The sequence below is a fragment of the Heptranchias perlo genome, chromosome 17, assembly GCF_035084215.1.
Source record: "Heptranchias perlo isolate sHepPer1 chromosome 17, sHepPer1.hap1, whole genome shotgun sequence".
Taxonomy (NCBI): domain Eukaryota; kingdom Metazoa; phylum Chordata; class Chondrichthyes; order Hexanchiformes; family Hexanchidae; genus Heptranchias; species Heptranchias perlo.
The window spans coordinates 57,780,140-57,792,708 of NC_090341.1; the positions used below are offsets into that span (position 1 = coordinate 57,780,140).

General features: G+C 57.4%; 1 protein-coding gene across 1 annotated transcript in view; it reads right to left on the reverse strand.

Annotated features, from left to right (window-relative positions):
- LOC137333943 (FYVE, RhoGEF and PH domain-containing protein 5-like) overlaps nucleotides 1-3,987 on the reverse strand; it is a 329,534-nt gene extending 325,547 nt beyond the window's left edge. Inside the window, 1 exon segment of the mRNA XM_067998296.1 lies at nucleotides 2,199-3,987. Coding sequence (XP_067854397.1) covers nucleotides 2,199-2,208 — 10 coding nt within the window. The 5' untranslated portion in view covers nucleotides 2,209-3,987.
- Between the last annotated feature and the right edge of the window lie 8,582 nt (nucleotides 3,988-12,569).

Consider the following 12,569-nt stretch of genomic DNA (forward strand, 5'->3'; position numbering starts at 1 on the left):
CCCAGTTAATTCGGGCCAGATCCCCTTTTATCCTCACTGAGCTTTGTCTTTGTCCAGACTGCCCATCGGTAAAGTAAGAATAATTTAAACTGTTCTGCTTAGCTCCTGCCCTGGATAGTCGATGTCCGATATAGTGCAGAACACACTGCCACTGCCAACACAGCACTGGGAGCAGTTTCCTATTGCGCATTTCAGGAACATACTGCTTTCCTGCACTCCCACACACAAGGCCATTACTGCACACTGGAATCAAACACCCACAGCAAGTGACCCACAGCTTCAGCCCAATCAGCTGTTCACGGGAGCAACCTCTATAGTTACAGTCCCTTATAAATGACCAAAAGATGGGGCTTTCAGCACTAATCTCAACGCCACACAGGTCCCCGTCTCCCCAGTACTGGCTAACCAGCATTGTGTTTCTGATCTCAATTCACCTAATGGAGCTGGAATGTCAACACAACCCCCCCACTCCTCCCCCCACTGAATATTAAAGAGGTTCTTTGCTCAATATTAAACCAATGCCATGTTATTGCCTTATTGGTCATCAGCATGTGGCCAATCGGAGAGCATCAGCACGGGGCCAATCAGAGAGAGTCAACAGGGGTCCGGGGAGGCGGAGGAGAGGGGTCCGGGGAGGCGGAGGAGAGGGGTCCGGGGAGGCGGAGGAGAGGGGTCCGGGGAGGCGGAGGAGAGGGGTCCGGGGAGGCGGGAGCGGGTATCAGAGGAGGGGGGTCTGGGGGTCTGGGAGAGGGGTCAGAGGATAGGGATCCTGGGGGGGGAGTCAGAGAGGGAGGGGGGAAGTCGGAGAGGGGTCCGGGGAGGCGAGAGGGGTCTGGGGAGGGAGGCGGGGAGTTGGAGGAGAGGGGTCGGGGGAGTCGGAGGAGAGGGGTCGGGGGAGGGAGGAAGGGGAAAGTCGGAGAGGGGTCCAGGGAGGCGAGAGGGGTGGGGGGAGTCGGAGGAGAGGGGTCCAAGGAGGCGGAGGAGAGGGGTCGGGGGAGGCGGAGGAGAGGGGTCGGGGGAGGCGGAGGAGAGGGGTCGGGGGAGGCGGAGGAGAGGGGTCCGGGGAGGCGGAGGAGAGGGGTCCGGGGAGGCGGAGGAGAGGGGTCCGGGGAGGCGGAGGAGAGGGGTCCGGGGAGGCGGAGGAGAGGGGTCCGGGGAGGCGGAGGAGAGGGGTCCGGGGAGGCGGAGGAGAGGGGTCCGGGGAGGCGGAGGAGAGGGGTCCGGGGAGGCGGAGGAGAGGGGTCCGGGGAGGCGGAGGAGAGGGGTCCGGGGAGGCGGAGGAGAGGGGTCCGGGGAGGCGGAGGAGAGGGGTCCGGGGAGGCGGAGGAGAGGGGTCCGGGGAGGCGGAGGAGAGGGGTCCGGGGAGGCGGAGGAGAGGGGTCCGGGGAGGCGGAGGAGAGGGGTCCGGGGAGGCGGAGGAGAGGGGTCGGGGGAGGCGGAGGAGAGGGGTCGGGGGAGGCGGAGGAGAGGGGTCGGGGGAGGCGGAGGAGAGGGGTCGGGGGAGGCGGAGGAGAGGGGTCGGGGGAGGCGGAGGAGAGGGGTCGGGGGAGGCGGAGGAGAGGGGTCGGGGGAGGCGGAGGAGAGGGGTCGGGGGAGGCGGAGGAGAGGGGTCGGGGGAGGCGGAGGAGAGGGGTCCGGGGAGGCGGAGGAGAGGGGTCCGGGGAGGCGGAGGAGAGGGGTCCGGGGAGGCGGAGGAGAGGGGTCCGGGGTGGCGGAGGAGAGGGGTCCGGGGTGGCGGAGGAGAGGGGTCCGGGGTGGCGGAGGAGAGGGGTCCGGGGTGGCGGAGGAGAGGGGTCCGGGGAGGCGGAGGAGAGGGGTCCGGGGAGGCGGAGGAGAGGGGTCCGGGGAGGCGGAGGAGAGGGGTCCGGGGAGGCGGAGGAGAGGGGTCCGGGGTGGCGGAGGAGAGGGGTCCGGGGTGGCGGAGGAGAGGGGTCCGGGGTGGCGGAGGAGAGGGGTCCGGGGAGTCGGAGGAGAGGGGTCCGGGGAGTCGGAGGAGAGGGGTCCGGGGTGGCGGAGGAGAGGGGTCCGGGGAGTCGGAGGAGAGGGGTCCGGGGAGTTGGAGGAGTCTGGGGGGGGTCAGGGGTCCAGGGAGCCGATGTAAGGTGGAACCTGCAAGTGGAGCTCCCCCCTCACTCCCTCTCCTCCCCTCTCCACTCCCCCTCCCTCACTCCCCTCCCCTCACTCTCTCTCCCACTCACCCGGCTCCATCCTGGGCTGAAGATCCTGCGATTCCCGGTCCAACTTCTCAGCTCATCCCCGGGTCGATGTCCCTCCCTCGGCTCTCCCGCTGCCCCGTCCTCTCCTCCTGTTACTGCGGACACGGGTCGGTGGGTGGGTCGGCCGGTCCCCCGGGCGGGGGTCGGGGGTCCTGCGGAGGAAGCTCTTGTGTTGAGCGCCGGGCTCGGTGTGGACTCGGGGACTCGGACTCTCGGACTCGCCTCCGGATCCGGCCCGCTCCGCCCCTTAAAGTCACAGCGCTCCGAGCCCAAGGTCAGCGGCACCGGGCACCGCTCCAAAAACATCCGCCCAAAGCCCCCGCTCCGGGGGGACCGCACCGCAGAGAGAGAGAGGGAGAGACTGCCCCCTCCCCCCGGGGATAGGGGCTAGGGGCGCGGGAGTGGGGTTAGGGTTAGGGGTGCAGGAGTGGGGTTAGGGGTTTTGTAGGTGTGGGAGTGGGGTTAGGGTTTAAGGGTACTGGAATGGGGTTAGAGGTTTAGAGGAGTGGGGTTAGGGGTTTAGGGATGCGGGAGTGGGTTTAGGGGTGTGGGAGTGGGGTGAGGGGTTTTGTGGGTGTGGGAGTGGGGTGTGGGAGTGGGGTGAGGGGTGTGGGAGTGGGGTGAGGGGTTTTGTGGGTGTGGGAGTGGGGTTTAGGGGTGTGGGAGTGGGGTGAGGGGTTTTGTGGGTGCGGGAGTGGGGTTAGGGTTTAAGGGTGTGGAAGTGTGTTTAGGGGTACGGGAGTGGATTAGAATTAGGGATTATGGGGTGCGATAGTGGTGTTCGGAGTGCGGGAGTGGGGTTAGGGGTACGGGACTGAGCTTAGGGTGGGAATTAGGGGTGCGGGAGTTGGGTAAGGGCACGGCCAGGCTGTGTTCTGCTGCTTCCCCTGGCTAAATCGGGTTAGGGTTAGGGTTAGGGTCCAGTGCCTGTGGAAGTACCTCAACACAAGCCAAACAAATCTGACACCATTAATAGTGCGGGGGTGGGGAATGTACGGTACCAGGAACAGCAAGTGTGTGGGGTCAGTCTGAAATTTGGGAAATATTCTGACACAGAGACACACACACAGACAGAGAGACACACAGACCACAGAGACAGAGACACACACACAGACCACAGAGACAGAGGCACACACACACACCACAGAGACAGAGACACACACACAGAGACAGAGACACACACACAGACCACAGAGACAGAGACACACACACAGACCACAGAGACAGAGACACACACACAGACCACAGAGACAGAGACACACACACAGACCACAGAGACAGAGACACACACACAGACCACAGAGACAGAGACACACACACACAGACCACAGAGACAGAGACACACACACACACCACAGAGACAGAGACACACACACAGACCACAGAGACAGAGACACACACACACACCACAGAGACAGAGACACACACACACACCACAGAGACAGAGACACACACACACACCACAGAGACAGAGAGACACACACAGACCACAGAGACAGAGAGACACACACAGACCACAGAGACAGAGAGACACACACAGACCACAGAGACAGAGAGACACACACACACCACAGAGACACACACACACACCACAGAGACACACACACACACACCACAGAGACACACACACACACACCACAGAGACACACACACACACCACAGAGACACACACACACACCACAGAGACACACACACACACCACAGAGACACACACACACAGAGACACACACACACAGAGACACACACAGACCACAGAGAGACACACACAGGATTATTGAGGTCTGTGTGACTGTAGGAAAGCTCGGTCAGGCAGTCGGTGCTGAGTTTCCTGTACGTACAGCTGTTCTGTGATTGGAAGAGACTGGACTCCAAACCTTCATAACAGGATGTGACTGTTCCTGGCTGTGTCACCGCCCTTAGACACAGTGCCAGGGTCCCAGCACAGTCAGTGGGAGGTGTGTGATGGTGTCTCTACCTCGTCCCAACCCCCCCCCACCGTGACCACAGCCTCTCCCCCGTGAACCCAGCCTCTCCCTCCTTGACCTCAGCCTCTCCCTCTCCCCCATGTGACCCCAGTTTCTCACTCTGCCCAGCCCCCTCCCCCAGTCTGACACTGAATCCTGGTCACTCCATCCATCCACAGGATGCACTGCAGCAACTCGCCAAGGCTTCTTCGACAGCACCTCCCAAACCCACGACCTCTACCACCTAGAAGGACAAGAGCAGCAGGCACATGGGAACAGCACCACCTGCACGTTCCCCTCCAAGTCACACACCATCCCGACTTGGAAATATATCACCGTTCCTTCATCGTCGCTGGGTCAAAATCCTGGAACTCCCTTCCTAACAGCATTGTGGGAGAACCGTCACCACACGGACTGCAGCGGTTCAAGAAGGCGGCTCACCACCACCTTCTCAAGGGCAATTAGGGATGGGTAATAAATGCTGGCCTCCCATGAATGAATAAAAAAAAACTCCGCTCAGGTCAACTGCAGGAAGTGCTCCCAGATTCTCTGATGCACCTGCTGTTACTGTTTCACACCCTGCCTTCACTTATCTCCTTACCTCTCCCTGCTTCTCTGTCAGCACCTCTGTATCAGGGAAACTCCCGACACAAAGGACAAGCTCAGGGAAACTCACTCCACAAAGACCAACTCAGCAAACAGTCAAGCACCATCTGAACTCACAGCCTGCCACAAGGCTAACCTTCAGGAAACTTGATTTAAAGGGACAATGCACAGCATCTCTCATTATCACCGGATGTGTGCAGACATATGGGGCAGATCTCATTGCCGCTCACATGCTCTTAACATTGACAAAGGGGAAAGTGGTGCACAATCAATACCAGAAAACTACAGCTGGGGGAACATAAGAATTAGGAGCAGGAGTAGGCCATTCGGCCCCTCGACCCTGTTCTGCCGTTCAATCAGATCGTGGCTGATCTTTGGCCTCAACTCCACTTTCCCGCCCGATCCCCAGAGAACTACAGCTGGGGGAGTGACATCATTACTGTGAACCCAGAGAGCGCACAAACAGGAGACTCTGCAGGTACCAGGCAGTCAGGAGAGGTGGTGGGAGATAGTGAGGTTGGTGAAGGGGAAAATGAGGACCTGAGATTGGAGTGGGGGGGGGGAGAAGAGTGAAGGCGGAGGAACGGCTGCCCTTGGCTGAGGTGCCGAGGGTTTCAGTTTTGGAAAGAGCTTTGATAGGGAGCATTGATTTCGTGGGCAAGGAGAGCAGGCAGTTTCCGCGCAAGTGGTTGAGATGATGGAGAAATGGGAGGAGTCCTCTACACTCACCTGCAACACATGCAGGAAGTTTCCCACAACCTGTAGAACGCCCTGGACACACCGACCGTCTGGAGGAGGTACTGAGGACATCGGTGGTGTCCAGACTGGAATGCGCTCACTGCTTCAATAGATGCCTTGAGGGTCAGTCTGAACACTACACTTACATGGTTTCCAAGACCTGGTTGGGACGATTTGATCTTTGATGACACCAACCAGTAGCTGCTCTGAGCCTCTGCCCTGTGCCAGTGGGCAACAGGAGTGGGTGCAAGTATGATAGTCTCTCCAGAGACTGGCAGTGAGCCCGCAGCCTAACACTCCCCTCTCCAATTCCTGCACATGAGAGCTTCAGACATGGACTGGACCCACTTTGACCCACAAGAGAAAGCCTGCCGGAAGCTGGTCCCACTGACATAGCTCCCTCCCCGAGACGGGAGTCACCTGAGGCCCCAAGGCTCTGGGGAAACACCTCAGCCACTCACCATTTAACCTCATCTCACTCAGGGAGCGCCTGGTAGGAAGAGCAGTCTTGGAGAATGAGCAAGTACTGAGCAATTAGCTGGCACAATGGACAGACACAGTGCTATCAAATAGTTGTAGAAAGGGATGGAAGGATTTTCAGGCAATGTTGTTCAGCAACGTAAACATGACTTGACCACAGAGAGTTCTAGGTTCATGTGTCTGCTTGTAAACCTTTGGCAGTTGCATGATGGCAGAGGAACTGCAATCTTCTATTTTATGAGGAAATAGGCAAGACTTTGACAGTGAGGAACTTTGTGAAGCTGCAGGGAGAACAGGAAGTGACTTTATTTGGAGAATCAACCTGTACTGATTGGAAACACTGGGCTATCGGTTGAGTCCTCCTTTCTCTGTCTGTACGGTCCTGCCCCTGTCCCTCGTTCTCCCCTTCCTGGAGACGGAGGTCCTGCCCCTATCTTTATCATCATTGCCTTCAGCTTCGGGAAGCAGCAAGCTGTTTCTCATTGCGATATTACGTAGGACGCAGGAAGTTCTGGAGACGATCCCTGGGCTGTATTGAAGGGCTTCACCAGGTTTATCCAGGTACCAAAAACTAAACTTCAGAATTCCTATTGTCTGCTCTTTGGCACTTCCTGTAAGTGGAAGCCTCACTCTATCTGTTGTCCCCCTCTGTCAGTGGAAGCCTCACTGGCATCATCAGCCATGACTGCAGTAATTGCCCTGATCACCAATCAACCACCCTGATACTCTGAGCCACAAGGACTGGTTTGGTGGATTGTTGCAAGATGGAAGTAGTATGACAGCTTCCTGAGTATCTGGCATTGCTGCGCAGGACAAGGTGAGGTGGAGAGGCAGAGGGGCTTAGGGAGGGAATTCCAGAGCATGGGACAAAGAGAGGGGAGATACACAAGAGAGGATCACTGAATTGATCTCCCCTCCCCCTCCCTCCAATCTCTGGGGTTTCCACTATTTCTTTTATTCATCTATTGGCCAGCCCTAGTTCCTGAGACTGTGGTGATGGGCTTTCTCGTCAAACCGCTGCAGTCCACGTGGGGTTTCCTTTCTAGTGGTTTGATATGACACAGCGGTTTGATGGGCCACTCCACAGGGCAGTTGGGAGTCTCAATTCCACTGTAACTGTTAGCGTTCTGGTTCTTTCCCACAGCCTCTCTCATGCCACTCCATTTTCCAGAAGAAGATGAGGTTTATTTCTGACCAGAGACTTGTGTCTGAGCTCTGTGCTATGAATGGATTAATGCACCTGATTTAACAATCGCAGATCACAGTCAATTGCTCACTGTAGAATACGAGATGCCAACCCACTTCTGTCTCCCCCCACCAGTGGGCAGCTGGGTACAAGCCAGAGCCACCAGGCTGATTCCATGACTGGATGCTCCCAGGGAAGAGGGGCTCCCAGTGACCCCAGCTCAGGAAATGGGGAGCCTGTGATTTCCTGTTTGCTGGGAGACCCTCTCCTCCCAGGATCACCCTTGGGATCAGCCTTTACCTGTCCCATCACTTTAACCTATTCAGTCATCTTATCAATATCCTTTTGCAGCTTCCTTTGGTCTTTCTTAAATCTACAAATTCTTCTGCTGTCCTGGCCTCAGTATTCACTGGATCACAGTCAGTCCGTTGAATACCTAGGAAATTAAAATCCTCTGGTACACTACGTTTCCCAACTCAGTTGCTTGCCACAGTTGTTAGCCTGACTTTGCAGTGAGATCACACACTTCTGGGATTGGTGAGCACCACAGGGCATTATCTGACTCATTGGTGAAAACTGAATCATTATCTAATACTCCACATTGCATCTTTATTTTGACTGGGCCACTTGTTCTGCACCCGTGGTGCCTCATCAAGAGCTGATTTGTCCTCTTGGTGTTGGGCCTATGCCTGTTGTCACTGGATTGGCCCAGATTCAAAATAGTTACAACCCTTGTCGTTTGTGCCCAGAGTGCCTCACCTTGATGAGCCCCTGTCCTCGAGGTCTACAGTAGGTGACAATGATCAGGTTTGGGCCAATAGTTTAATCCACCAGAACCCAAATAGCTTCACATGCACCTTGTAAAACAACATCTCTCTAGAGCTGTACCCCCTCCCCCACCCCCCCCCAATGTAGCTTTTAATTTATAGTTTCCGATTCAAGTGGGCAATTCACACCTGGGGATCCTCGGAGATGCAGCTGGGGTGGGGGTGGGGATGTGGGGTGGGGGGGTGTCAGTGCCGGTTGGTGGGGGGGTCAGTGCCGGGGTGGGGTGTTGGGGGTCAGTGCCGGGGTGGGTTGGGGTGGGGGGGTGGGACAGTGCCGGGGTGGGGGGGGGGTGGGACAGTGCAGGGGTGGGGGGGGGGTGGGACAGTGCAGGGGTGGGGGGGGGGGTGGGACAGTGCAGGGGTGGGGGGGGGGTGGGACAGTGCAGGGGTGGGGGGGGGGGTGGGACAGTGCAGGGGTGGGGGGGGGTGGGACAGTGCAGGGGTGGGGGGGGGTGGGACAGTGCAGGGGTGGGGGGGGGGTGGGACAGTGCAGGGGTGGGGGGGGGGGTGGGACAGTGCAGGGGTGGGGGGGGGGTGGGACAGTGCAGGGGTGGGGGGGTGGGACAGTGCAGGGGTGGGGGGGTGGGACAGTGCAGGGGTGGGGGGGTGGGACAGTGCAGGGGTGGGGGGGTGGGACAGTGCAGGGGTGGGTTGGGGGGGGGGTCAGTGCAGGGGTGGGTTGGGGTGGGGGGGTGGGACAGTGCAGGGGTGGGTTGGGGGGGGGGTCAGTGCAGGGGTGGGTTGGGGTGGTGGGGTGGGGTCAGTGCCGGGGGTGGGGTCAGTGCCGGGGTGGGGGGGTGGGACAGTGCAGGGGTGGGTTGGGGTGGTGGGGGGGTCAGTGCCGGGGGTGGGGTCAGTGCCAGGCGGGTCTGTGCCCACTCGTCGTGGTCCGGAGCAGGTGACCAGGGTCCTGATCTCTATTCTGCCCTCGGCTCCTTGCTCTCCATGTGTTCAGCCAGAACTGCTTTCTTCATATATTTCAAGCAAATATCTTGCTGCTGAAGAGTGAAACTGGGTCAGACGGTGAGGCAGGACAGGGCTGGAGGACTGCTTCCCTGCTCAGAACCACAAACAATAGCCGCTCAGTCAGTCACCCTCCCTCCTGATTCACTTTTCCTGCTCCTGATTGTTTTAGAGGAGGGCAGTGAACAGCTCCCAGTCTCACTTCCCTGCTCAGGCTCAGTTTCTATATTTAAATCCTGCAGTCAGTGTGGGAGGCAGGGCTTTGTTCTTTAAGAGAAGATTCCGGCAAATTGTGGAGAATAAATCCTCTCTCGCACACTAACTGAAACGGACGATACACATCGCCTCAGCTAGTAACCTTCAAATAACCAGGGCCCTGAATTTCCTCGTTATCTTCAGCACGTCCGCCATTGTTACACGTTATCTAGTGGAAAACAGTGAGGAAATTTGCGTCCGCGATGCAATCACGCAGGTCCGCTTTAAAAGCAAGTTTCCTCGATCTTTTTAACAAAACAAATCTTATTACTGTCAAAGCCCCTCATTTGCATTGCTGCACTGTTCAAATACATGGAAGTTTCCTGGGTTTACGTCGTTCCTGCAATCGGTGTAACTTTACACCCAAAATAAACTGGACTCACAGCTTCCCCCAGCACTTCGGGGCAGTGTGAGTGAGGACCTGAAGAGGCAGCCCACTCCATTCCCTCATTCCAGGCTCCCGAGAATATTTTGAACCCCTTCCTTCATATTTCGAATCACTGATATCCAACCTTCACTGAGAACTCCAACTCCCCCAAACCCCCAAACCCAACTCCGATTGATTGCAGAAAGGGGACGGCTTTTGCTGTGGGACCATAATGGCGGAGTCCGGGCCCGGGGAGTCGGGCGGAGTCCGGGCCCGGGGAGTCGGGCGGAGTCCGGGCCCGGGGAGTCGGGCGGAGTCCGGGCCCGGGGAGTCGGGCGGAGTCCGGGCCCGGGGAGTCGGGCGGAGTCCGGGCCCGGGGAGTCGGGCGGAGTGTCCTTGGATCAGGAAGTCGGGGTCAGGGGTCATTCATAGAATCATAGAAAGCTATGGCACAGAAGGAGGCCATTCGGCCCATCGTGTCCGTGCCGGCCAAAAAAGAGCCATCCAGCTTAATCCCACTTTCCAGCACTTGGTCCATTGCCCTGTAAGTTACAGCACTTCAAGTGCACATCCAAGTATTTTTTAAATGAGTTGAGGGTTTCTGCCTCTCCCACCCTTTCAGGCAGTGAGTTCCAGACCCCCACCACCCTCTGGGTGAAAAAAATTCTCCTCAGCTCCACTGTAATCCTTCTACCAATTACTTTAAATCTATGCCCCCTGATCACTGACCCCCCTGCTAAGGGAAATAGGTCCTTCCTATCCATCCTACATCCTATCTATTCCCGTCATAATTTTACATATATCAATTAAATTTCCCCTCAGCCTCCATTCCAAAGAAAACAACCCCAGCCTATCCAATCATTCCTCATAGCTAAAATTCTCCAGCCCTGGCAACATCCTCGTAAATCTCCTCTGTACCCTCTCCAGTGCAATCACATCTTTCCTGTAATGTGGTGACCAGAACTGTACTCAAGCTGTGGCCTAACTAGTGTTTTATACAGTTCTAGCATAACCTCCCTGCTCCTACATTCTATGCCTCGGCTAATAATGGAAAGTATCCCGTATACTTTCTTAACCACATTATCTATCTGTCCTGCTACCTTCAGGGATCTGTGGACATGAACTCCAAGGCCCCTTTCTTACTCTACATCTCTCAGTATCCTCCCATTTATTGTGTATTCCCTTCCCTTGTTTGCCATCGACAAATGCATTATCTCACATTTCTCCGATTGAATTCCATTTGCCACTTTTCTGCCCACTTGACCAGTCCACTGATATCTTCCTGCAGTCTACAGCTTTCCTCCTCACTATCAACCACATGGCTTTTGTATCATCTACATTTTTAATCATGCCCCCTACATTTATGTCTAAATCATTGCTATCTACCACAAAATTATCCAGGGATCAGGGGGTCAGGGCCATTATCCAGGGGTCAGGGGTCAGTTTTGTCACTCAAGACCTCTGTTGACCTGATTTTCTTTGTTGAAGAGGTCACAGGGATCTGAGTGTTGAGGGATTGTGGGAACTTCCAGCCCGTGTCGTGATAAAGTGTCGGATCCTCTTGTCCCCATCTCCACATTCAGGGAGTGGGAACCCTCTATCCTGCTATCACGGTGCCAAAGTCGATGAAATCCCGAGCTCTCCAGAAAAGGGTGTCAGTCACCTGATGAGAGTGGACCCGTGCCGATAGTACAGACACCAGCCCCTCCCCCTCCCCTCCCCACCCCTCCCCCGTTGCAGGGACAGACACCACCCCCCACCCCGCCCCCCAGCTGCGGGGACAGACACCCGCATCCCCTCCCCACCGCCTGCGGTTCCCTCAGTTAGCCTGTGCAGTCATCACCTTCATAGCCATAGACGGGCCAGTGCTGGCAGATGACTGTGGCTCTCGGTTCCCTTGCAGTAGGCGGCAGGCCTGCCCTGTTGCCTCTTTGGTGAAGCCCACTCTCTAATCCTCATAGGACCCATGCTGCCTGTATATGGGGATGACACCCAGTGGGGTCCATCGCCCTTCAATGCTGCCCGACTCTCCTTTGCTCCAGCCTGTGACAATGACATATTGTCCCCACAGGGAATGACAGACCTGTTCCTGGGACCCCCCTCCCTGAGGGGTGGGGGAGTGAAAATGTCCTGGGGGTCTTGCCCTTCCACAGGCCGCCAGAAGGAAGTCCAAAGTGTCTCAGCCGAATATAAAAATAAAACTTCCCCCAACGTGGGTCCCAGCTCAGAAATGGCTCCTCAAACTCTCCGGGTTCGGAGACTCCTCCCTCCGCCCGTCTCTGCTGATTCTGACAGTAACTGCGCCACAACTCTCTCAGTCTGACACCCCGAGTGTTCAGGGAGTGGAAATCGGCAAACCTGGGCCTCATTTACATATCGGGGGAGAGGGGGATCGCAGGAAGGGGATCGGGGGAGTGGGGAATCGCAGGAAGGGGATCGGGGGAGTGGGGAATCGCAGGAAGGGGATCAGGGGAGTGGGGATCAGGAGAGAGGGGATCGGGGGAGAGGGGGATCGCAGGAAAGGGATCACAGGAAGGGGATCGGGGAAGAGGGGGATCGCAGGAAGGGGATCGGGGAAGAGGGGGATCGCAGGAAGGGGATCGGAGGAGTGGGGATCAGGAGAGAGGGGATCGGGGGAGTGGGGTATCGCAGGAAGGGGATCAGGAGAGAGGGGGATCGCAGGGAGGGGATCGGGGGATCGCAGGGAGGGGATCGGGGGATCGCAGGGAGGGGATCGGGGGATCGCAGGAAGGGGATCGCAGGAAGGGGATCGGGGGAGTAGGGAATCACAGGAAGGGGATCGGGGGAGTAGGGAATCACAGGAAGGGGATCGGGGAAGAGGGGGATCGCAGGAAGGGGATCGGGGAAGAGGGGGATCGCAGGAAGGGGATCAGGGGAGTGGGGAATTACAGGAAGGGGATTGGGGGATCGCAGGAAGGGGATCGGGGGAGTGGGGAATCACAGGAA